A 24,545-nucleotide genomic window follows, 5' to 3' on the forward strand; every position below is an offset into this window, starting at 1 on the left:
AGTGAAATCTCGGCTCGCGATGAATATTAGAGCACGTTTTATTTGCAGCGGTAGAGGGCCGGGCGCTGTGCAAGCACGCAATCTGCCATTAAATTCGCCGATGCGGATAGTTGCTCCTTCGGCTTTGGCGTTCAGCATTCTTATCGTCTTGTGCCTGAAGCCGAACGGATTGATGCACACGGATTGATGCGCAAATACACCTATCTATACTTTAGGCAACAGAAGCTGGCTCAGCTTGAATCTCGGTGTCTGTTTCTTGTCTCTCTCTCTTGCTCGACACGACATGCAGTGAATTGCTAAAGCGAAGGTAAGAGTACAATGACTGCCACGACATGGTGTGCTCGCATTCACAGCTCTGCAAGCAGCATAGTACCCAAGCTCTGCACAATCTGATCGCCCATGGTCTGTTCCACCGCGTCCTCCAAGTGTCGCTTAGGGTCCTGCTTGCCCACATGCCTGGTCTTCAACTGTTCTGGTGTCAATGTGCTTTCCTCCTGCACTGACTTGTTGTACGCCTCGGAAAGCGAGAGCATGCGTTCGATGGCCTTCCTGTTGTTCTCCTTGTGCTCTCCAAAGTCTCTCAAACGCAGCCCTTCGGTCCAGTTGCGCTTGTGGAGGTTGTTAAGCATGCTCTGTTCGAGCTCGGTTTTGCGGTAGCCGATGGCAATCGAGTAGTAGTGTCGATTCAAGCCGTGGATGAGCGATTGGATCGAGGGCTTGTTGAGGTGGCCAATGTTGGAGGTGGTCTGTCGTGGTTCTTGGCCGAGCATGACCGTCGACGGGTTGATGAGTCGGAAAGCATCGATGACTACTTTGCCCTTGACCGACTGGATGGGGTCGACGACGACGGCGACGGCACGCGGGTTGAGCTGCTCAAACGACTGCTGCGTGTTGATGTCGACGTTACTCAACCAGCATCCAAAACCGGGATGCGAATGGTACCATCCCACCACCATCTCGGGACGACCGGTCTGCTTGAGCATGTCGAGCATCTTGGTCTGGAAGACCGGGTCGACGGCCTCTACCGAGACACCGGTACCGGACTGGGGCATAGCGAACACATCGATCACCGACACGGTGTAGTCGTCGATAAAAGAGCCGAGCATGAGGCCCATGACCTCCATGGGCACACCTGCTCTGCCGTGCTTGAGCATCTTGATTAATGCTAGCGACGAGATGTAGACCATCTCTGCATTGTCGTTTTGTGGCGCATCGCCGGGGGATCCTCCTGCACCGGGCCCACCTCCCATACGCGCCTGCTGCATAATAGATTGGAAATCCATGTTGGGTTATGTTGCGGAGGGTGATATGGACTGTCCGTGAGCTTTGAAGGAATGCGATATGCCGAGAGAGCCAGACAATGCTAACAGAAAACGGCAGTGTCTGAATTCGAGATGTCAATTGTCCCCGTGAATTGGGCTTGAGAGCGTGTCTTAATGAGTTGGACGCCAATTGCAGGTAAAGCGCAACGAGATGGGTATGCGTCGAGGTGGTGCAATGTAATGCGATGTGACGGAGTGGTGAGCGTTGAGATGGTGGATATGCGCAGCTGTTGCGTTGGCCTTCGCAAAAAAGTGGAGTGTGCGGGTCTTTGCAAGAGGAATTCAAAGGCAGCAGAAAGGCAGAACATCGACGAGAGCAACAGCAACAGCCAACGCGTCCACCGCATAGAGGCCGTGATCGCTCTGCTTGTTGAGCTCGACTTGTTCTGCTTATGTAATAATTCTCGACCAAGAGCCTCCACACCGGTGCTCACTCTGCTGCTGCCCGAACCAACCAACACACATTCAAAATAAGCCTCAACCTATCTTTCTTTTGAATTTCAGGCACAGTCGAAAGCTCAGTCACCAGTCGAGTCGCAGTGTGGATGATATCACAGCCAAAATCGACTCGGCAATCAGCATTCATAGTGAGGCAAAGCTCGCCGAGACCGAATTGGCTCGATTCTCACTCTTTTGCACCCTTGTCTCACCCTCATCTCTGCCTACCAACGACGACCCTCGCATTCGCATCAAAGCAACGTCCGACCACCCTACCCGCTGGCACCCACTCTGTGCCACACTTCATAGATCTTTGACCTCCTCACCCTCGGCTTCGACTCAGACCCACCACGCAGGCTTTTCTGATCAGCTCTCCATCCCAGAGCTTATCGTATATAGTACTGTGCACTCACTCTCGCCGGCTACCACAACTGAACATCCAAGTAGAATCGCAAGCACGCATCCATACGCATCGGCAAACTCCTTTCTACGCTTTCTCTTGCAACACAGCACGCACAGCGGCACTCGTGACCATGTCGTCAGGAATCGGATCGCTCTTCTCCTCCCTCTTCCTCTACCTCCGCTCGCTCCTCTTCTCAAAGCACCTCGAAATATGTGTCGTTGGATTGCAAGCAGCGGGCAAGACGTCCCTCGTCAACCTCTTGTCTTCGGGACAGTTTGCAGATGAAATGGTGCCTACCGTCGGATTCAACATGCGCAAGGTACGGTCAGGCAACACCACCATCAAGGTGTGGGATATCGGTGGACAACCCAGATTCCGCAGCATGTGGGAGCGATACTGCCGCGGGGTCTCTGCCATTGTCTTTGTCGTCGATTCCTCTGTCCCACTGCCCAGCGCCAAGTCCGAGGCTGCTGCAACATCCACAAGCACGTCAGCACCCACCCACACCGCCTCTGCACCAGCAGCTGCGCCCGCAGCAACCACTACAGCACCAAAGAAGGAGGATCCCACTTCTGTGTCGGCATCCGCTTCAGCAGCAGCAGCTGGTCAGAGCACACAGAGCTCGTCCGCTTGGGGCGTGGCTACCGAAGAGCTGCATGCCCTGATCGAGAGGCCGCACCTTGCCGGTGTGCCGTTGCTGGTCCTCGCTACTAAAAACGACATCAAGGGCGCGGCCAGGGTCGACGATGTGATCCGCGTCATGAAGCTCGACACCATCGCCAATCGCGAGGTGAGCTGCTACAGCATCAGCAGCAAGAATCAGGTCAACATTGATGTGACGCTCAAGTGGCTCATCGCAAGGAGTCCTGTGGGACAGCGTTGACGCAAATCAGCATTTCAAACTTCCTGCCTTCCATACTGCCCGCGTCCTGTTCCAAGTCATACTCATTCTGTCACGGTCATACCATCTTCCTTGACAGGTACAGTCCTGTCGTTCCGCCTCCTGCACGCATCAATACCCATTCTACTGCGCGCGTTGGCCTCGATGTGTCTCTATACTATGTGCTGTCCCTCGGGATCCATATTGCTGCTATGTTGTCTCTGAGAAGAATCGCGGGATTGGTGAGCAAATGTCGAGGGCCGAGTGAGCAAAAGCCAGAATTATAAGAGAGCGTGCATGCAGTCGCGAGGATTTGGCAGGAATGCACGCCCGGACCGCGCGTGGCTGTCCCTCTCCACACAAAGCAACACTTTTGCGCTGCAATCCCATCTTTCGGTGCAACTTCCATCACTGCACAACGCAGGCCCGCCCACCATGACGACGGTGGACGACACACAAGCGGAGCAGCTCGCCTCCAAGGCAACTGCTGCCGCGCAACTCACTTCTTCCAGCGCCACCGACATCCAATCACTATACAACACTGCACTTTCACAACGGACCCGCGACGAACAGCAACAAGACGACCAGTACCTCTCGTTGGCGCCCACTTTCCTTTCGCTACACCAGCAAGCGTCATCCTCGAAACAGCTGCTTTCTTCGCTCGAGAGCTTCCTGTCAACATTCCAGTCCGACCTCTCGACGCTCTCGACCCACATCTCGGCGCTGCAAAACACATCGCATCAGATCGATTCCAGGTTGGATGCCACGAGGGATGTCGAGATCCAGCTTGCGTCCTTCTTGGCCGATATCGCGCTGAGTCCGAGGATCGTCGATCTCTTTTTCGAGACGGAGCCTGAGTCGAGGCCCGAGTTGTGGCAGAAGGCGGTGAAGCAGTTGGATCGCGTGTTGGATGCAACGAGTCCGTCGGCTACGTTACCTCTCCCGCCTCCTTCTGGCGACGCGGTAAGCGACGCTGTTGCAGTGGACGACGTGCAGGCGGTCAAGGAGGTGCGAGCGGTCGCAGAAGCGTGCCGGAACGTCGTAGCCTCCAAACTGCGGACGTATCTCATCGCCCCGCACGCGAGTATCAAGTCTTCGGTGACGACCAATCTTCAAGTGCTCCAAACCAGCGTCTTGCTTCGACACCACCGACCGCTCTACTCTTTTTTGGCGAGACAGATGCCGAGAGTGGCGATAGATGTGCAGAGAAGCTACGTCGCTGCGGCACGACTATACTTCGAGACAGCGTTCAGGCGGTATGCCCGCAGCCTTGGCGTGGTGCGCAAACGATGGGCTGAGCCGGGCTCGTCTTCGCTCATCACTGATCCCGTGCCTTCTTCGGCGAGTGGAGGTGGTGGATATGCAACGACGGCGATAGCAGAACTGCAGTCGAGTATGGCGACTCTTTCGAGAAATGCTACTGGTGGCGCGTCAGCGTCTTTCTTGCCACCCTCTGCACGACATGGGAGTAACACGCCAACTAAAGACGCTTCTTCAAGCACATCCGACGCAGATGCCATGTCGAGCCACACGGATCCCTGGCTCTTCTCCGCCAGCCGCCTGCAGTACGCGCGGTTGGAAAGCAACGCTGCTACCGTCCTGGGCTACCTGGCCGACGACGCGAGTTTCAAGGCGTGTCCTGAAAACCTCTTCCGCTCCCTCTCGCTCGTGCTGCTGGACAACGCATGTTCGGAGTATACTTTCCTTGTACGCTTCTTTGAAGGTATCGGTAGCGAGGATGATCACGATGCAAAGGCGACAAGAGGGGAAGGGGCGAAGAGCAGTGCGACGTCGACGCCGGGAGGTGGAGGTGTTGGCGTCGGACCGGACGAGAGCGCCAGTGTCACGGGTGCAGACGACTCGACGCTGGGCGCCGGCGGCGTGGACGACGAGGCGGGAGGTGCCGAGGCGACGGTGGTGCAGCTCAGCGCGGCCGAACAGCGGCGCCTGAGGGGCCGAGGAGCGAGCGACGAGATATTCAAACAGGTCATGGAGCCTTCTGTGTCTACCTGGGTCACATTCACGAAGACGCTGTTGACGCCGTCGACGTCGGCGGGTGCGTCGTTGGCTGCATCGGCTACATCGGTCGTGTCGAGCACTGTCAGCGGTGGCAGCGGCGGCGCGGGGGGCGGAGGAGCAGCGGGGAGTGTGGCCAGCACGCCAGGCGGCTACTTTGCACTGCTGTCGATGCTCCAACTCAACGACTCGCTGTTGGACATGTTGAAGGCCAGAGGGTGTTCAAACGGGCTGATCGAAGGAGCATTGATGGGGTTCAAGATTCAAGCCTACCCTCTCGTCAAGCGGTTTTTGGACGACCAGATCTCTGCACTCTCGCATCTCGCCTCTTCCCCTGCCGCCTCTGCCTCCGCCTCAGGCATGTGGGGCATGCTCTCCTTCGCCACGTCTTCCTCCTCCACCGCCTCCTCCTCCTCCTCATCCCTCATCCTCACCCCGGCGCTCGCAGAAACCATCGCGATCCGGTACACCTCGCTCTTCACCAAAACCCTCTGGATCCTCTCAGACTCCCTCGACCAGGGCATCTTCTCCGCCCTCACCCGCTTGCGCGCCGAACTCGCCAAAGTGATCACCAACTCCAGCAAGGACTCGGCCAAGTGGTCCCCGCGCGACCGAGCCGCGTCAGTGCGCACCCTGATGGAAGCCATCGAAGCGGTTTTGTCCGTAACCTCGCTCGCCAGCCATCCCAAAGTTCAAAATGAGTTCTCGTTCTGGAACGAGACGCTGAAAAGCATCCCCACTTAGCCACTCACATACACACTGTACCCAGGCACAGCACAGTTCGACATGCAATGCAAACTCGCATTCTGTTGCTTGAATGAAAAATGACATCAAACGGGCCGTGTCACGACTCATCCGGCAACGTGCTGAGCGACGAATCGTGTCTCAACATGGCGGCACGCTGAGCCTCCTCCTTTGAATACTGCAGGTCGGCAAAGATCGCCTCCGAGCCCGGATGCGCGTGGTTCGGATGCCCTGGAACGTGCTTCGGTCTGCCACTCTGAGCATCATCGTCACCAGACTGATCCACTTGCATCTCCTGCTCCTGTTCTGGCGAGCCCGTTGCGGGTTCCTGCTGCTCGCGCAACTGCTTCAGCTGCTGCTGCTGTCGAAACCCAAGACTGGCCTTCAAGCTCATGCTCGGATTGTACGGCGTGGTGATGCCCGTGCCACCGCTCGCACCCGTGTCGCTGTTGCTCCACCGGCTCCTCGTACTGTTGAGCGACGAAACGTTCCGGTCCAGGCTCTTAAACAGCGCCGGCGTCTGCGCGCCCGCACCCGTGTTTCCCTCCGAGCCACTTACACTCGAACCACTTGACGTGCTCGCCACATCATCGTACCCATCACCCACCCCCACCACTCCCCCCGCCAACTCGGCCGCAGCCTCCGCCTCGTTTGCTGCGTCCAGCTCTTCAATCAAGCTGCGCATCCACGGATCTTCCTTCAGCTGCACGGCTGTCGGTCGTTGGCGCGGATTGATCGTCAGACACTGCCGGATGAACTCGATGCCCATGGGCGAGAGCTGGCTCGGGTCCGGTAGCGCGGGATGCTGCTCCGCCATGCCGATGTGGAACATGATCGCCCATTCGTTGTCAAAGTTGCTCCAGGGTCGTTTGCCCGTTGCGAACTCGAGGACGACGCAGCCCAGACTCCAGATGTCCGCCGCTGACTGCGGCACGTCCGCAGTGCCCTTGATCACTTCGGGCGACATGTACATCGGCGTACCCTGCAGACTCGCCATCGCACCCGCGGGCCCACCCTGCTTGCCACCTTCGGCGCCCTGTGCCATCATACCGATGTTGCCGAGCCCGCCCGTCTTGCGCGAACGCTGAATCGTCCTGCTGTTTTTCGCAAGAATCTTGGCCGCGCCGAAATCGACGTACTTGAGCACGCCCATGTGGTCGAGCAGAATGTTGTCCGGCTTGATGTCGCGATGAATGATCCCCTGCGAATGCAAGTAGATCAGACCCTCGAGCATCTGCAGCGTGTACACCTGGATCACCGTCTCGTCCTCGATCCTGCCATGCTCGAGCAGCGCCGCAAGCGATCCACCCTGACAGTACTCCTCGAAGATGTACACCCTATCGCGATGCACCTCGATGCCGTAGTACTCGACAATGTTCGGATGGCTCAGCATGCTCATCACCTCCATCTCGTCCTTGATCTGCTGGTACAGACTCGGCGTCGATGAGATGTCCTGGAAGCGGATCTCTTTGACAGCCATAAGACCACCGCTGTCGAGGTTGACGGCCAGGTACACGGTACCAAAGGTGCCTCCACCGATAAACTGGCCCTGCTGCCACCGGATCGTGATCTTGGACGCCGACTGTGCCAGGAACTGCAGGCTGCGATCCTCCAAGCGCGTATCATCGAGCACTCGTCCAATGAGACGCTGCTCCGCATCCAAGTCATTCCTTGCAGCGTCCCACTCGAGCACTTTGGAGATCCACCGCTCCTCGGTGGCCTGCATGGCAGCATCCAGCTTGTTGAACAATTTTTGCGCGCCGATACCCGGTCCGATCGAGGTCGACTTTCCAAGCGAGGCCGCTTCGCCGTTGCTCTGCACGCGCAGCTGCTGGAAGTCCTCCGAAAGGTTCTGCACTGCATCGGCACCGCCAGCAGTGATGCGATGACGCTCGACCTTCTCGCGCTCCAGTCGCTCTTGCTCCTCCTGCGCCTTGGCCACACTGCTCCTGGCACCGAGAATGTCAAAGTGCGAGATCAACAATGCCATGCACGAAGCGACCTTGGAACGAAGCAGGGCGAAGTCTTGCTCGTTGAGACGAAAGATGTTCTCGGTCGATGTGATGTGGTTGGCGTTACCGAGTGCTGTAACAGCCCACTTGAATGTCTTGCGCTCGCTGGGCACGCAGTCGTCGCAGATAAAGGCAATCCAGTCGATGGCAAGGCGACCCAGCGCGAGCGTCATCTGATCCCTCAGACGGGCCGATTCGATGAATGGAAGTGCACGACGTCCTTGTTCCGCCGCCATCGAGTAGCAGTTCTGGATGAGTTCGTCACAGCTGCCACTGAGCACGCCAACCGGTATCTCGGTCGTTGTCGATCGGGGCGTGCCGGTCTTTGCACGCGTGCGCACGCCAAGTCCGCGAAGACGTCGACGAATTTCAGGCACCTTACGGATAATGGTATCGGAGAGCATGTAGACACCCTTGTTGATGTCCTCGAGTCCCGACTGCACGCGACTCATGTGTGCCATGTGATCGTAGAGAGTCTCGAGCGGGAAGGCGCCCTGGCCATCTTCACTTCCGTCATCGACATCTGCGCCGTTGCCGCTGTGGGCAAAGATGCTTTGGAAATGCCGTTTGGCCAACTCGAGGCGTCCTTTGGGGCCGTCGGCAATAAGTCGGACACGGCGATCTGCAAGCGCAATGTCGACGCGTGGCATGATGTGGTGCATCACCTTGCCGGTCCACATGAACGGGTCACGCGGACTTAGTAGCAGAATGTAGCGAGGGCGGTCGTCTGCTTCGTCGTGGCCACCAGTGGCAGCATTGCCGCCCGCCGCTGCGCTGTTTGCGCCATGCTGCTTCTCGATCTGCTCCCGCAGCGCGTTGGCATTGCTAACACCAGCTGCGGTGCTTGGGTCGTCGCCCTCATCGCCATCAGCATTGAGTACGTGGGCTGTGGCCTCTGCCGCCATTGCCGAGTCCTCTTCTCCCGGTCGAACGCGATGCAGACACTTGCAGACAAGCTCCTGGATCAAGTCCGGCCTGTCCTGCAGGCTAGGCTCGGCGACGAGGTAGATGCCATTTTCCTCGAGTGCTTCCGTGTACACCAAAAAGTAGTCGTGATCGATGAGGGTGAGCATGAACGAGCTGAGCGTCATGGCACTGCCGGCGTTGTTTGCATCGCTCAAGTCTCCCATCGAGCGGTCGTCGGCTTCTTGGTAATCACTCGACGGACGAAGCGTGCCCAGATCGTACTCTGCGGCATTGTCGAGGCGATTACGGATGTCTCGGGCAAAACCGAGCAGCTTACGGGAGCGGATGCGCACATTGTCGAAGACGCTGTGGATCCACTTCGCGCGATCTTCGAGCGTGATGAGGCTCTTTCCATGCGCGCCTCGTCCAGCTGCAGGCGCCGAGTCCGTCTTTGCAAGGCCGACAGGACCTGACGTTGGATTTGGCAGCCGTCGTCCGTGTTGGTCGTGCCGCGTCATGGTAGCCGTGAGCTCTCTGTTAAAATAGCGCGCGATGCGGTCGAAGAGCTTGTTGACAAAGCGAGTGATGTTGGTGGCCACGATAATGTCTCCTCCCTCGATCGACTCGACGGCGGTGCTGAGAAAGCGCCATTCGGGTTCCAGAATCTCGGTCTCCTTGAAATAGACGCTGGCCTTGAGTTTGAGGCGCAACAGCTTGAAGAAGAACTTGAGCGCGCTGCGCAGCACATCGTCATATCCATCAGCGATGCATGGCGCCAGATCCCAGCCACGCTCGGGGTCGGCGACGATGATGCTGGTATAGTGGAGCTTGACTCTGCACGCCATAGCGAGCGCCGTTCGCAGATCGTCGGTGAGCGAATCGACGATGAGCACACTGGGTTCGGCAAGTTTGCCCGCGTAGTCCAGTCGAAGTCGCAGCGCACCCTGCATGAGGCGTGTGGGGAAGTTGATGAGCGTGACGAGTTCCGGTTCAAACGATGGCAGCGCCATGCGCTCAAACTCGACGTGATACTTGAGAATGGTCTCTTTGGACTTGGTGATGAGCTGGTAGAGGCTGGCGAGAGTGCGCTTCTCAAACGTGGACTGAAGAGAGCCTTCCTTTTGAATTCTTTCTACGAACGTGCTGTCGTCATCGGCGGCGGCTCCTCTGCCGGAGCGCTTTGCCTCGCGCTGATCCTTATCATGCGCCTGGCTCCGTTGGTGCTGGTCGTTGTACTCTTTGGCATTGTGTGCAGCGATCTCAAGGGTGTCGGAGCCGGTCCACTTGCGAAGGATGTCAATCTGAAGACGCAGCGACGTGGTCGTATTGTACCAGCTGTAGATGGCACCGAGCTTGGCTTGCACCTCGGCATCCCCCCATTCCGGAACAATTTCGATTGCGCGTTTGGTGGAAGGGAACTGTTCCTCGGCACCGTCGATGCGACTGAGCAGGTCGCCAATTTCGTTGAGCACCTTGTCCTTTTCTGTAGATGCTGCGGTCTCTGCCTCTGATTCGGCGAACTCGGACTTGGATGGATCGGTGTCGCTCGCACTTTCTTTGACAGAAGATTCGGCTTCGCTGCTGCTGCTGCCATGTGCCGGATGCGAAGCGGCATTGGAAGAAGCGGAGGGAGTGCGAGAAGCTCGACTTTCTGCGAGGGCGACGTGCTCGGCCCGACAGCCGCGAATTTCTTGAACCAGGTCCCTGAGCATCTTGCCAAAGCCTTCCTTGAGGCGTTTCTCTTCTTCTTCGGTGGCTCGACGTTGCATGCCGCGGCCGCGAAGCGTAGCTTTGATGTCGAGCCAGCGCTGGTAGCTCAACTGTTGTCGCGAAAGATCCGGCGTGTCGACCGAATTGATACGCTTTGTTTCGGACTTGAGCACTTCCGAGTTGAGCACGGACTCGAGCATGCTCTGCCATTCCATGCGATGCTGTGGGTTGAGGATTGGCGTCTCGTGTTCGCCGAGATCGGCTGGAGTGTGCAGATCGAGTGGAAAGCTGGGGCCGGGCGTTGCGGTGACGCTGGCGAGGTTGTCGATGGGGGACGCCATTGCTTCAAGGGGTGGTGCGAGCGCGCGGTTTGCGTTGGGAGCACCAGAGGCCAGTAAGGAATGGCTCTGGCCATCCCAATCGTCGCTATCATCACTGGCGCTGGCACTGGACCAGTTGAGTGCGCTGCCGTTGGCTGGGGGAGGTATGGAGGCCTTTGCTTTGCCCTTGTCGTACGTGGAACCGCTGCGAGAAAAGTAGTCGTATTCGTCTGCTGCTCTCGCGGCCTGGGCATTGCGCATCCTACGAGCTGCCACGGCCTCGTCTGCGCTGCCGGCATGGTAATCGCTGTCGTCCTCATCGTCATCGTCATCCAGGTCGGCGAGGAGGGCTGCATCCTGTTGGCGTTGGCGTTCTGCTCTGCGCTTCTCGACGTTGACCTGACGCGCAACGAGGCTGGTGGTCGGATCATCAGAGTAATTGGAATCGGTGGAGAGGTCGCGATCCTCGGGCAAGGGTTGCGAAAACCCTACGGTGCGTGCGCGTGTCGTGGTGACATGACGGAGCGAAGAGCTGGAGCGTGGAGCGCGACGGGGTTGTGTGCGGGTGCCGAGACCGGCTGCTGGGATTCGCTGATTGGGGGCAGTGTCGTCCGCATCACCCGACGAGCTAGGCTCTACGTCTAAGCTGGTATCTGGGTCCTGGAAAGAGACGGTGGGACCTCGCTTTTTTGGTGAAGAAGCAGGTAGCTCGGAATGCTGAGCGGTGCTTGGCGCTTGTCCGAGCGCATTCTCCTCCTCTTCTTCGCGAACGGGGTCTTCCACCAGAGGTGAAGTTCCAGCCGCGGGACTGCTGGGTCCAGCACCGGTGTGGTGCTGTGAAGTTGACATCTCGGGAAGTAATGCGATCTACACGCTGATCATGAGCGATGTTGAGTGGTAGTGAAGTGCAAGGGCGCCGCTAAGCGTGTCGAGTTGGCTGCTCTGGAAATGGCAAAGGAAGAAGCGGTATCGATCGAATCGCCAAGAGCAAACAAAGCTGTCTTAGCTCGAGTGATGCGATGGGCCCATCACGTCTGTGGAAGTGGGATCGGCAAAGCCGGAGCAGTTGGAATTCCAGTGTTCTTGCAGAGGTGTCGTGTCGAACGATGCACACGTTGCTGTTCAGCAGGGCGATGTTTGCGAGGTGGACCGCTCCGACGAGGAAGTTATGAAGTGATCGCAAGTAGATGGTCGAGAGGGTCAATTGGTTGTCGGCATCAAGATTCCGATTTCAGAGAGAGAAACAGAGAAGGTCGCAGGTGTGTGGTGTGAGCTTTTTGTCACACCGCGAAACGCGGCTGATCTACGATGCCGCCCTGCAGCAGCAGAAGCTGCAGCCGCTGTTGCTTGCAGCCATCGATCTGCGGTCAGCTAAGAGCTTCACGAGCGAACAAGTCTGAGTGGAGAAAAGAGCAAATCGGAATTTCTCCCGATTTCGCGCTACCAGAGCTCGATGGGCTTGCCAAAGGCATTTCAGGGTCTTCGAGACGTGGCCGACGCCCAACCGTGCGTGACCTGGCAAAATGGACTTCGTTCACCTCAGCTTCACGCCTGTTGAGACGCGGCCGAACCCAAACTAGAAGGGATTTTGAACCCTGACTTTGGCTTGCAACAGGCGCACAAGCCAATACCGGGACCAAGCCGACTTCCGATCCGTTTGCAAGCCGTGCTCGCTTTGCTTTGCTTGGCTCGGCTCTACGCTCCGCTGTCTTCTGTCGGCCATCACCACTTCACACAAATCGTCAAGCGGGCAACGTCCACAGCGGGTACGATCACGATGCCTAACAAGTTGCTGTGAACAATCAAAGGGCAAATTTCAATCCTCTGCCGTCTCTCAAGCTTCTCGTCCTTGTATCCTCGGAAGCTCCGAATGGCCACTCTCGAGTGACGACGGCCGCAGAGCTGTGCATCTACCTCCCTCTCTAGCGCAATCCTGGCCACCGCCGCTCCTTTGCCAGCATGTACTGGCCCACTGCATGCGCAGAAAGGCTCCATCTCTCCCCCTCAGGACTTCACCGCCCCGATCACTTCCTGCACTTCGATAAAGATGCGGCACAACAGCTACCTGCGGGCGAAGGACTCGATGGCGCCGACGAGCAAATCGTCCAGCTCGCCCGCTCCCGCAACGGCATGATGTGGGCTTCCCTCAGCACCACCGCAATTTCGATTTGGTCCTCACGCCCTGCCCAGGTCGTCGCCGCCCTCGTCCGCACACCGCAGAGCATCGCCGACTACGGCAACAACACCCGCATCGAATGGCGTCCCGATGGAAGGGCGCTCCTAGTTCAAACGGACTTAAACTTTCTTCTCCTTTACAACATCGTATATCGGCATCAAGGCTCCTCCATCTACAGCTACATCCCGCCGTCTGGTTCTGGCGCCCGCTCGCTATCCGGAGAACTACTGGCGCCCAATCCAAATGCACTGCGACACTCCTTCGCACCTGGCGCCGGTGAAAGTGCGGCTGCTGGCGACTTAGGCCTTGGCGGTCTGGCAGGTGAAGCGTGCGAGCTCCGCTTTCGTCTTGTTCTCCGTATCGACGCCGGTCTGCGCTTCGCAACGTCGACAGAAACGCACATGCTTGTCAGCACCACATCGCCACCTGCCGTTCAGTGCATCAGATGGCCGAATGATGACCCCAATGCTCCACCGCCCGACTTTGATGATCCTTTGATACGCACTCGCACCGCCTTGGCCTCCCAGCTGCCCTGGCTCACATCCGAAACGAAAACAAGCTCAGAGTCGAGCGCGAAGTCTCACCAGGTACAGATCCGTCATGTCACCTATTCGCGACCCATGGACGTCTTTGTTTGGATCACCTCCGACGGTAGAGCTTACATTGCCAATCTCGATCTGCTTGCCCAGAACCAACCGCCATGGACGGGACGTTGCTTCCATGGTACACCTAAGCACCGCAAAAGGCAGTCTTCCACTATCGAGCGCACTTCCGACTCGGCTGCACCGCCTACATCAGATCCTGCAAATGACGAAGCACCCATGAATGGAAGCAATGAGCACGAAAAAGACGGTTCGACCGCGCCGTCTGCAGGCGACTCGAGCACTGAAGCCACGCACGACCAGGTCAATGGCCATTCATCCCATCCCAACATCACAGAAGCAGAAACAACCGTCGACGAGTCTAATCTGCCAACGGTCTTGGACCTACTACCGGAGCAGCATGCCATAAGCGTGTCAATCAACGCCAAGTTCAGCCTCATCGCCGTTGGTCTCGCAGACGGTACCGTCGCTGTGTACAATTATCGCACACCTGGACGAACGCCATTGCTCTCCCACACTCTCTCAGTGCGGCAAGCGCTCAAGTCCACAGCGAGCTACCTCACCTCGGGCCCGGTTTGCTCGCTAGCCTGGACCAGCGACGGCTACGCGATCGCTGTCGGTTGGGAAAAGGGCTTGTCCATCTGGTCCACCTATGGCAAGCTCATGGGGTGCACTCTCCGTGAAGATTGGGAGCTCGCCTCGAAAAACTTCTCTGATGCCTTCATGTTTGGCAGCCGTGACCTCTTCTGGGGACCAGGCAACACCGAGCTTTTCATCCTAGCTCTTCCCAAGCAAGGCGCGCCGCCATTACGACCCAACAATCAGCTCTTTGTTTTGCCCTTCTCCAAATCGGCGGTTGCAGGCCAGCACTCACCTGACAACACCCGCTTCGCTTTCTATCAGACTGACGATAGTGTCCACGTTTATCGTGGTGCTGACCAGACCGACCTCACCGCGATCACACCGGAAAGCGACTTGTGGCAGCACATCAAGATTCCGCAGTCGTATTTGGCCGCCAACTGGCCTGTACGCTATGCGGCGATTAGTTCCGACGGCAATCTCATCGCGGTGGCCGGGCGTCGTGGGCTTGCCCACTACTCGAGCAGCTCGGGGCGATGGAAGCTGCACAAGAGCATTGCACAGGAGCAGTCGTTCGTGGTACGTGGTGGCATGCAGTGGTTCCAGCACGTGCTGATTGCTGCTTGCGATTCGGGGGGAGAGTTTCAGCTGCGTCTGTATTCGCGCGACACGGACCTGGATTCATCTCATCTGCTCGATCTGCAGGTCCTGCCGAGTCCTGTCATCCTCACCTCGCTCTTTGACAACAGTCTTCTGGTGTATACGGCGGACAATACGTTCTATCACTTCCTGATCGATCTTTCGCAGGATCGTATCCGCCTTCGCCTCTGTGGCTCCATCACGTTCGAAGGCATCGTCGGTGAGCCTGCCAGGGTGCGAGGCATGAGCTGGATGATTCCGGAGAGCCAGCAGCGCTTTGGCGATCCCATCGACGATCTCGCCGTAGCAACTATCATCTTTCTCATCGACGGCAAGCTGGTGTTGCTGAGACCAAGGAAGGTTGGTGGAGGTTCGCGGCTCGACTCGTCGCAAAACCCGCTCGAGGACTTCGACGATCCGCGTCACGAGCAGGACGGTGATGACGATGATGACGAAGTCGCCTACGACATGCAGATCCTGTCAGACAAAATTGAATACTACTGGACGCATTTACAGGGCATTGGGACGTTGGAAAACTCGCTGTGGGGCTACGATGGCAGCGGCATCAAGCTTTGGCTTGACGCTCTTCGCATTCCTTCGTCCGAGGCAGAGGACTCGCTTCGGTCCGACGACGAGGATGATGAACTCGACCTTACGCCTGAGTACAAGACGATCGAATCGTCGGTCTCGATGCCGCTCGATTTTTATCCGCTCTGCGTGCTGTTGGAGAAAGGCATTGTGCTAGGCGTCGAGTCAGAGGTATCGTTGCGGCGGTCTTTGGATTTCGCAATTTGGCGCACGGGGACCAACACGCATCTGTTTTTGCATCAGGTTCTTCGCAACTACCTCGAGAAGGGGCTCATCGAGGAAGCCGTGTTTTTCGCAGCGTCGTATCAGGACCTGGTGTACTTTGCGCATGCGCTCGAGATCCTACTCCATGCGGTGCTGGAGGATGAAGCCGATGCAGGACTGGGAGATGCGCTGTACGCTCGTAAAGGTTCTGGCAGCGTTTTGCAGAAAGAGCGGAGTGCTAACTCGCTGTTGGCTGACGTCGCCGAGGAAGAGCGAGACGGCGTGGACGAGGAAACGCATGCGACAGCGCCGACACGTTTGCGGAACGGTAAGCACCTCGAGCTGCCACAGAGCCGGCGAGGCTCCAGTGGGTCGTCGGCGGCGCCTCGTGCGATCCTCCCACTAGTTGTGGAGTTCTTGGATCACTTTCCGGAGGCGCTCGAGGTCGTGGTCGGATGTGCGCGAAAGACCGAGGTTGCTCGCTGGGCGTATTTGTTCGATGTGGTCGGCGCACCCCGTGTCCTCTTCCAAAAATGCATCCAGGCAGACCAGTTGCGCACGGCGGGGATGTATCTGTTGGTGCTGCACAACCTCGAGCCGCTCGAAGTGTCGATTGCGCATACGATCCAGCTGCTCAAGTTGGCGGCGCAGAAGGAGGACTGGTCTACGTGTCAGGATCTGTTGCGGTTCTTGGCGAGCATTGATCCGGCGGGTGGGGCATTGAGGTTGGCGGTGGACGAGGCGGGGATTTTGGGTGGTGCGGAGAGGGAAGGAGGGGGGAATGGCATAGTCGAGGTGGAGGTGCAGACACCGCCGAGGCTATTGCGTGCGATTTCAGCACCGGTGAGTTCGACGCCAACGAAGCTGGATACGATGGAAGAGGAGGAGGAGGGAGAGGAGGAGGAGGCGGGGGCCAGGAGCGGTAGTTTTAATACATCTGGTGACGAGTCTGGAACGGCTGACCAGTTTCCGCGTCCTCCGCTGGCCGCCAGATCGAAATCGGCCACCCTCGCCAACCTACCGACACGCAACATCCCGGATGTGATCATCAACGGGCAGTCGCTCACGCCCAGTCTCGCCGCGATGGGCATCGGAGCGGGCGCGCCTAAGCGGCAGTACGCGCACGGCATCGGCATGAGTCTCAGCCGCGTTGGTCTGCGCAGCTCCGACCGGCTGTGGGACAAGAACACGAACGGCGCCGAGGGTGAGAGTCCGACGTCGCCGAGGGGGAGTTTTGGGGTGGTGAGGGGGGTGCAGGCGGATGATGTGGATGAAGGGGTGGATGCGAGGCTGGGTGAGTAGGGATGCTCAGGTGCTCAGGTGCTCAGGTGCTCAGGATGAGGAATTTCAGACAGTGCGTGGTTGGACGTGCACAGACAGTGGGGTGGATGGTTTGTGATGTGTTGACTTGAGTTATGTTGTTCCGCATCGAGTGAGACTATGCGAGTGCGACGGCGCCCTTCTTTCTCCACGCCAACCACTGCGCGACGATGATGAGATCAAACACGAGCGTCCCTCCGGATCCCAACAGGAACGGCAAGCTCTCCTGCAGGTAGATCCTCGCGCCGTCACCGGTAGCTGACGGGTTGGTCAGCACGCTTATCGTGTAAAGCAAGTTGCCGGAGAAGGCGGCGATGAAGAGGAGGATGGAGATGCCTTCGACCGAGCGGCGGATGTAGTTCTCCCAGATCTGCGGGATGCGCGAAGTGATGTAGAGCAGCGCGCAGAGCCATGCGCTGATTCGGCCCACGAGACGTCGCCAGGATGCTGCGTTCGAGTTGAATAGCAAGGTCAGAAGGAGTGGCTGAGTGGTAGCAGAAGAGTAGGAGGACGAAGAGGAAGCGGGGAGGGCGGCAGCAGTGGAGGTGGACGGGAGAGAGGTGACCATCATGATGCCGAGGAGGACCATGCCGATAGTCCGACGCATCGAGGCGGGGGATTTGGCGCCGCTGCGCTTCTTGGCGGTGCTGCCGGGAGATGGGGAGGAGGTCATGCCCATCAACGTGCCCGTTGCGGTGCGTTTGGAATGTGATCGCGTCGACAGACTGCGCGTCATGGTCCGCTTCCTGCTGCCGTCTTTCAGCGCGCTCGAGGAGCTCGCCAGTGCGTCGACAGACCGATGCATAGCAGCAGGTGACGCTGCTGGTGATGATTCTCGCGTCGAGTCATGTGTGCGCCTTTTCCTTCCCTTCTTTTCTGCAGGTAGCCGACTCGATCCCAGGGTGCTGTCCGCGACCCTCTTGTTATCCTCACTAGCCTGCCTACCGAGCTGATCGTGTGACATCGACAGCCGATCTGTATCCTCCCCCGACACAGGGTGGGGCGAAGCATGCCTGGCCGTACCATCGGTCGAGGAGTTGGTTGAACACGTTGAAGATGTCACATCTCGAGCAAGGTCTGCCGACGACAAGAGCGGGGTCACAGCACCTGAAGCAGGGGCAGTGTCGACACGATTAGCCATGCGAACCATGTCTCGACCTCGAGGCTCAACAGAGACACTGTCGACGCTCGACTCGGTGCTGGCCGTCGCCAAGCTGGAAATACTATCGGCCAAGGCATCTGCGGCTCCATCTCTGAAACCAGATTCGGCTTCAGACACCGACTCAGCCTCCGTCTCTGGGTCATCTCCTAATTGGGCTCGAACTACTGCGTCGGTGTCGTCGGCATCCCTGGTCTCCCGCGTGGGACTGAGGGCAGACCTGACAAAGTCGACACTGCCTGCAACGCCTTTGTTGCGAGAGCTCATCGACCGAGCAGCTCGAGCTCTGCGGGAAGTCGATGACGGCGCTTCCCCCGCCGGGGTCTTTGACCGTGTGAATGCTGCCAAATCGCTTCGAATCGCGTCCGGTCCGATGTAGTCGTTGCTGTTGACTCTGGAGCGCGATCCAGATGGCGGCTGGGAATGATTGGGCGACGACGACGCTCGCGACTTGCTGCGTTGGGAGCGAGGTCTGCGATGCGAAAAGTAGTCATCATCAGCGGCGTGCGAATGATGCAGCATGGCCTCGCGCCGTCTCGCGGCTTCCTGAGCCAGTTGTGCTACCGACATGGCAGCATCAGAGAGAGCGCGGTAATTAGCGACTGGCCCGCTACCCACCCCAGCGACAGTGTCGGTTGAGCCGTTCCTGCTTAAAGGGGGATGGCGCGACCTCGATCGTGAAGATTTGTAGTTCGGCCTCTGCGGGTGACGATCGGTGTGCGGTGCATCGGCTGGCTTGTCTGTGGCTGCATGGGGTATAAGAGGTGCATGTGGATCGTCGTGTAGATGCACCGAATGTAGATTATGCCGGTGCGGGTGCGCGAGCTGTTGAGAATGAGAAAGGTTGCGGCGTTTACTCGAGCTGCGCAGGTAAGAGTTGTGACGGCTTGGTCTGCCTGCGAGCAGCTCGCTCGTCTCGGACAGGACCGAGTATGGATTGGGTGGATAGGGCGATGTGAGACTGCCGGAACGCTGCCGTGATCTGTTCTTCATACGACGTGCTCTCTGTTTGCGTGCCTTTGTCCAATAATAGACAAACTGGGCCATGATGCAAACGTCGATGCAGCAGAAATATGTTGCGACAGCGATTTGAAAGGGCAGCTGCTGCGTGAGAACACAGCCGATCAGATTGGTTGCATCGCCGAGCATCCATTGTGTAAGAAAGACGGGAGAGAGTCCATCGACGGAGCCACGCCGATAATTTTCGTAGAGTTGGGGCGACTGCGCAAACAGCCAGATGACGAACGAAAAGGTTCCCGAGAGGTCCGAGACTGCCTGTCTGTCGACGGCATCAAGCCAGCCGACCATAGCGTCAGGTCGAGATCGGAAATGTGCCGACTCCGCGTGTCAGTCGAACGCTTTGTGGAGTCGGATTGAGGATGGACGTCGGCAGAGCCGTCAGGACCAATCGAACGAAAGACCTGGGGCAGTCGTAATTCTACGAGGAAGACGAAAGCAAAGACGAAGTTCGACGCACAATTCCCATCTGTCTAGTTGCCTGCAGAGGCGAACGGGTTGTCCGATGGTTCCTTTCGACGGGGACACCTGGTGTAGTTGATCTTCGTAATTGGTGACGACCTGGAATCAAATCTAGTCGCTTCGATACGATGCCTGTGAAGGCAGCAAGGCGGGATCAAAGCTGAGCGTGCAGACCTATGAAGGACCGTTCAAGGCTTGCAAGGCTTGAAAGATCGAGCGTTGTCCGGTCTTAATCCGAGACGTCCGGAAAGTTAGGGTTCCTTAGGGTTCCTTATCTAGCCAAACCAAGATAGGTACACGAGCCTGCTGGTTGACGTGCAATTGTGTCAAGGAGAGTGTGGCTCTGTCGAGGCTCGCAGCTGACTGAGCAAGTCTACGACGCGGTGAAATGAGAAAGAGAGGCGCTTCTATGCCTCCGAGGAAAAGGCGGTCGGAGGAGGGCGGTGGATGCGGATATCTACTGATGATCCGCACAATGACAGGTGGTTGCTGTATCCGCACAGAACTGTAGTGCAGCTTGCGAGTTCGTATGTCGTGTGCAACGTGTCCAAGTCAGGTTGGATAAGAGGAGTGGCAGAGATGATTGGTGTGGATGGAGAGAGGAAGACATGTAAAAGGAAAGAGATACGAGGCGTCTGTGTTGCTTTGCATACGCGATTGATGGACGGCGACACGATCTGTCAGCTGTTCTGTTGGTTGGAGAGGGTCCAGCCGAGACGGCCTGCGATGCTCTGCATGTAAGCTTCCTGCTGGCTCTGTTGTGCTTGCGCGCTTTTTGCGGCGTCACCAGGGCATCATCCTGTTCGCGCTTATCAGCTCAAATTCACCGACCCAAGCCGTGGCTTAACCAGGCGAAGACAAGCCGAGGGCGTGGCCGCTGTCTCCCGAGAAAAAGTGTCATTTGCCTCCACAGGGGCGAAATGGTCTCGCTGCGGCTATGAGCCCGATCGGAAACAGATCAAATCGGTGATTTACTCGCCACGTTGTGCTCCTTTCGTCCATTCCATGCTAGACCACACGTCTGGCCAGCCAGTCTCGCACTTGGGAGCGAGCCTTGAACGACAGAGAAGCACCTCCTTGTGCAGCACTTGTCGATGCTGCCGCCACTCTACAGACAAAGCTCCTGTATGTACCTGTGAGAGCACTTCCTTTATCGCCACGCGGCGAACCACTTTAACGCCTAGTCACCAAACCACGGCCACAGAACAGAGAAGGTCCTTCACTAAAGTACGAGAACATGTCTACTCTTCGCATACTGCATGGCTGCCATTCACGTTGCAAGAGCCGCATGACGAACGACGAGCGAAGGGACTGTCGGCGCTGGCACCACCCGCCTCGAGCTGGGTGCGGAAGCGGTCCCTTAAATTTCGAGGACACTGCGTTCGCAGTCAATTTCTCTCTCTTCTGAATGACCAGTTGCAGTTGTGGCTCAGACTACGTCCAGGACCTTTGTCGACGAGGCTGGTGCTGAACAAGTTGACCGACCGAAACGCCTGCAACACGACCGAGTCCGGAAAAGGTATCACGGCTGAGAGATTGTAGGAACGGAGTCTGAAACATCCTTTGACTCGAGATATACTCCCCCGCACTCCGCTTCTCGCTTCCGTCTTCGATGCTTACCGCATCCAACTACGAAGATGAGACCATGTATGGCTAGAAGCCGAGAGAATGAAGGCGCGTTCCGCCCGCTGAGAATTGGTAGCGGCATCAAATGCAGTGGCTCCCCCAGCACCGAGAAGCGCTACATGGATGAGCACGCTCGAGGGGTACCAAGGAGGCCCTTGACAAAGGCGCCGGAACTTGGGATGTCTACCTCCGTCAGGAACAGAGGCGAGCCGAACGCAGTAAGCGAAGTTGATGGTTCTTTTTTTCTCTCGCCATTCGTGAGTGGAAGCAGCGGTCTAGCGAGCGAGCCAGAGTCAGTTTTTTCCCTGTGTTTGCAGAGAACATCGTGCCCACTGCTGCAGATCGTGAGCCAGGGTGGCTGGCTTCGATGAGATTGTCACTCGCAAGACCCACTCGGCCCTGAATGACAAACGAGTTTGCTGGGATCATTGATGATCATCATTTTGTCTACTGCATCTTCATTCTGTTTCTGTAAAATTTATCTTCCCTATTTGATTGCGCTTTCTGAACGCGTCTGACGCCAATTTCCCACGCTCAAGACTGGTTGCCGCCTTGGGCGTAAAATACCAGCCTCTCCGCTTTTTCCCACTGGCCCTTGCGTCTCTCGTTTCGAGCTTCGAGCACGGGGCCCTTTGTTCTTGATAGAGGGATTACTAAACAGGCACCACCACCACCACGAAGCATGCCGAAGGACTAGTGGTGCTGAAGCTGGGCCTACCGTACTGTGGATCTGTTAATTCTTCTCGCTGATTTATACTTATAAAGGGAAGCCAGACAGGAACACGTTTCTGCTTGACGTGGCCTCGTGTTGCATGGCTGCCGAACGGATGCACTCTTCGTCGATTCTCGACTGTACTGTACAGCATGCATCACATCGAGAGTCGACGCGGAAGACTTGCAGAGGAGAGACGGGAGGCTGCTTGGAGTTGACCAACCCATTTCTGCACCGTGTGTCATTCATTGACTGTCAGTGGCCTTTTCTGCATTTTGCTGAATTGAGGATGAGGCGCGTCTTGCTGGCTGCGAAACAAAGTATACTGATTCCAGCCCCGCTTGCCGCCATACAGTACAAGCATTAAGAGTACAATCAACCGTTTTGATGCAGCATTGCTGCAGAGTGCGTGTTACTTGTACTCTGTGCAGCGCACTTGCATAATTCAAGCCTCCTGCTCGCGGCGGCACCATCGATTTCGGCAAATGTCACCGCAATCAGTTTGCAGTTTGTCTCACGCTCTGCATCCAATGGCTTCATCTCGCTTAATTGAGTTGCCAGACTCCTGCCCGCCTGCGTGGTGGCGAAGGAGGCGGCGGCGGCGGCGTTCATGTCTTGTTTCCTGACCGTTGCCAAAGGAGAAACCGGCTCGGACCACCTTGCATGATTCTCTCACACCTCACGGTTCGACGCTCGATTGTCTTTTGAGTTCTTGCAGTTTCCCATCTCTCCCACTGTCCTTTCGTTCTCCTCGGACATGTGCTCACGGGTAGATTCGATCAAGCTGACTTACAGGAGGCCCTTGCTCTATTGTGCTCATCAGCAAATAGAAAAGCACGACAACACGAGGAACTCCGCCTGTCCCACAGTTGAGCTTGTCCTTCCGACTTTGCAGCCCAGCGGGGATACGTTGAAGCAGTACGCTGCTGTCTTCAAGAGATGTTGGCCAAGATGCATCGGATCTGCAACCCTTTGTTGTCTTATGCTTGGCTCACCCGTGGGTACCGTTCGACGCCGCTCTCTCTTGTAACAGTTTGGATTGAATGAAGAAGCTCGCCTTGGAACTTTATTTGGCGATCATGCCACGCCTTTGGCTAGACATGTGCTGTTTAGCTCTGCTGCAGTACCCGCAGCTGTGTCCTCGTTGCTTTGCCGTCGCTCGTATATTAGATGCGCAACGAGAGCTTAGTCGACCTCGGACGTCCCCTTTTTTCCAACATCTTGTCTATCTTGTCTTTGCTAATCAGCTCCTTCTTTGCCTACGAGATACGCACTTGTATCCCATCGCCGTCGAACCCTCTATCCGGACTCAATCCTCGCCATCGCTCCGACTTCCATCACCACTGTCTACCGCGGCGATATCGACCATAATCTTATTCAGTTAATCTTGCAAGAAAAATCGATTTTTTTATTTTTTATTTTATTTTTTCCACGAGGGCTCTCTGCACTATTTGACCCCTTGCATTGGTCCAGCAATAGACCCGCGAATAGCAAAGCCGGCAACAAGCAAGGGATCGTCTTTGTCTCAAAGTGACAAACAGCGCCTTTTCCCACAGCCCCTTCTTCTTCTTCTCCTTTTGGCCTCCGAGGACCCCGCCGACCACCTGTAGCGCGACGCACTCTTGGGCCTGACGTTTCTTCCCAAGAACAAGACTCTAATATAACCAAGTGTTCCTTGCAGCCAAGTTAAGACCCTCACCCGCTCGCGTACCTGGGCCTCGCCACTTGGCCCTTTTCTTCTGCAAACTACCTTGCTTGGGCCATCAGCAGCTCTTAGCTCAAGGCGTTGCATCGACAGCCTTGACGGGTCAGCCCTTGCCTATCACGCTTTCTTCCAACCCCTTGCTTGTCGTTCTCCCAGATCGGCAAATTACGCTTTCCTCTACAATTTGGGCGTGCGTCCACCTCTGTCTCCACCATTGCAACTCGGTAAGTAAGTCTAGTGCAGCCCGGTCGCAGGTTTGACCCTTTTTTGAGGACCCTCCTGCTTCACCTCGTCCAATGTCAATCGCCCGAGTCCGCCCTACTACACTCTTTTTCCCCACCTTTCTTCCCACGCCTCGGCGCGGTTCCTGGGCTCATCAGCGTTGAGTTGAGACGCTTTTTGTGTCGTCTGTCGCTGTTCTGGCGAGCCCGTCACAGTCTGCGGGTTTGCCCATGCCGAGCAGAGACCAACTACTAAGCCTGTTTCGGATCTCTGATGCATCTGCACCTGGCTTCGCCTTGCGTTGGATCGGCAGGCAACAGGTCATTGGACCGGCCCTCTTGTCCTGTCGTTTTTTTTTTGTTTGCTGCTTGGCACACACTATGCACAGTTGACATGCAGTGGCCCACCGCGACACAGTCCCGCCCATCCTGGCATTGCCTCCTGCGTTCAGGCCTCATTTGCTCCAATGCCTTGCTTGCCGGTCTTCTTCCCACTTTCTTCTTCTGCTTCCTCTCCTCTGCGTCCTTCTCCTCACTTCTTTGTGGCGCTCTTCTCTCCTGTCAAGAAAGCTAAAAGTACAAATACTGACGTCAACTGAATCGATCCTTCGCCTTGCATATCCTCCTCCTCCTCCTTGTTTCTGTGTCGCTGCTATCTTCCTCTTTTCCGTGCTTTCCCCGACCTGCTTCAACTCGGTTTATTCGCCTGCTTTCGTACGCTCCTCTTACCAACTTCCTTTCGACCACTCGATGGATACTCCAACTCGCTTCTATCTATAGTCAA

The 24,545-nt window shown here is 57.0% G+C and overlaps 6 protein-coding genes across 6 annotated transcripts; 3 read left to right on the forward strand and 3 right to left on the reverse strand.

Moving 5' to 3' along the window:
* Positions 1-347: 347 nt before the first annotated feature.
* On the reverse strand, positions 348-1,283 carry EX895_004337 (uncharacterized protein; the record flags this gene model as incomplete). The annotated part of the gene is made up of 1 exon (XM_029884932.1): positions 348-1,283. One exon carries the CDS (start codon positions 1,281-1,283, stop codon positions 348-350), a length of 936 nt encoding a protein of 311 aa, XP_029738682.1.
* Positions 1,284-2,293: 1,010 nt separating this feature from the next.
* EX895_004338 (uncharacterized protein) lies at positions 2,294-3,046 on the forward strand (the record flags this gene model as incomplete). Its single annotated transcript, XM_029884933.1, has 1 exon — positions 2,294-3,046. The coding sequence occupies one exon, from the start codon at positions 2,294-2,296 to the stop codon at positions 3,044-3,046; it is 753 nt and encodes a 250-aa protein (XP_029738683.1).
* A 432-nt stretch (positions 3,047-3,478) lies between these two features.
* EX895_004339 (uncharacterized protein) lies at positions 3,479-5,803 on the forward strand (the record flags this gene model as incomplete). The annotated part of the gene is made up of 1 exon (XM_029884934.1): positions 3,479-5,803. One exon carries the CDS (start codon positions 3,479-3,481, stop codon positions 5,801-5,803), a length of 2,325 nt encoding a protein of 774 aa, XP_029738684.1.
* Positions 5,804-5,903: 100 nt separating this feature from the next.
* EX895_004340 (uncharacterized protein) lies at positions 5,904-11,600 on the reverse strand (the record flags this gene model as incomplete). The annotated part of the gene is made up of 1 exon (XM_029884935.1): positions 5,904-11,600. One exon carries the CDS (start codon positions 11,598-11,600, stop codon positions 5,904-5,906), a length of 5,697 nt encoding a protein of 1,898 aa, XP_029738685.1.
* Positions 11,601-12,710: 1,110 nt separating this feature from the next.
* EX895_004341 (uncharacterized protein) lies at positions 12,711-16,841 on the forward strand (the record flags this gene model as incomplete). The annotated part of the gene is made up of 1 exon (XM_029884936.1): positions 12,711-16,841. The coding sequence occupies one exon, from the start codon at positions 12,711-12,713 to the stop codon at positions 16,839-16,841; it is 4,131 nt and encodes a 1,376-aa protein (XP_029738686.1).
* A 136-nt stretch (positions 16,842-16,977) lies between these two features.
* EX895_004342 (uncharacterized protein) lies at positions 16,978-19,326 on the reverse strand (the record flags this gene model as incomplete). The annotated part of the gene is made up of 1 exon (XM_029884937.1): positions 16,978-19,326. The coding sequence occupies one exon, from the start codon at positions 19,324-19,326 to the stop codon at positions 16,978-16,980; it is 2,349 nt and encodes a 782-aa protein (XP_029738687.1).
* Positions 19,327-24,545: the final 5,219 nt, after the last annotated feature.

Source organism: Sporisorium graminicola, chromosome SGRAM_3 (genome assembly GCF_005498985.1).
Source record: "Sporisorium graminicola strain CBS 10092 chromosome SGRAM_3, whole genome shotgun sequence".
Lineage (NCBI taxonomy): Eukaryota > Fungi > Basidiomycota > Ustilaginomycetes > Ustilaginales > Ustilaginaceae > Sporisorium > Sporisorium graminicola.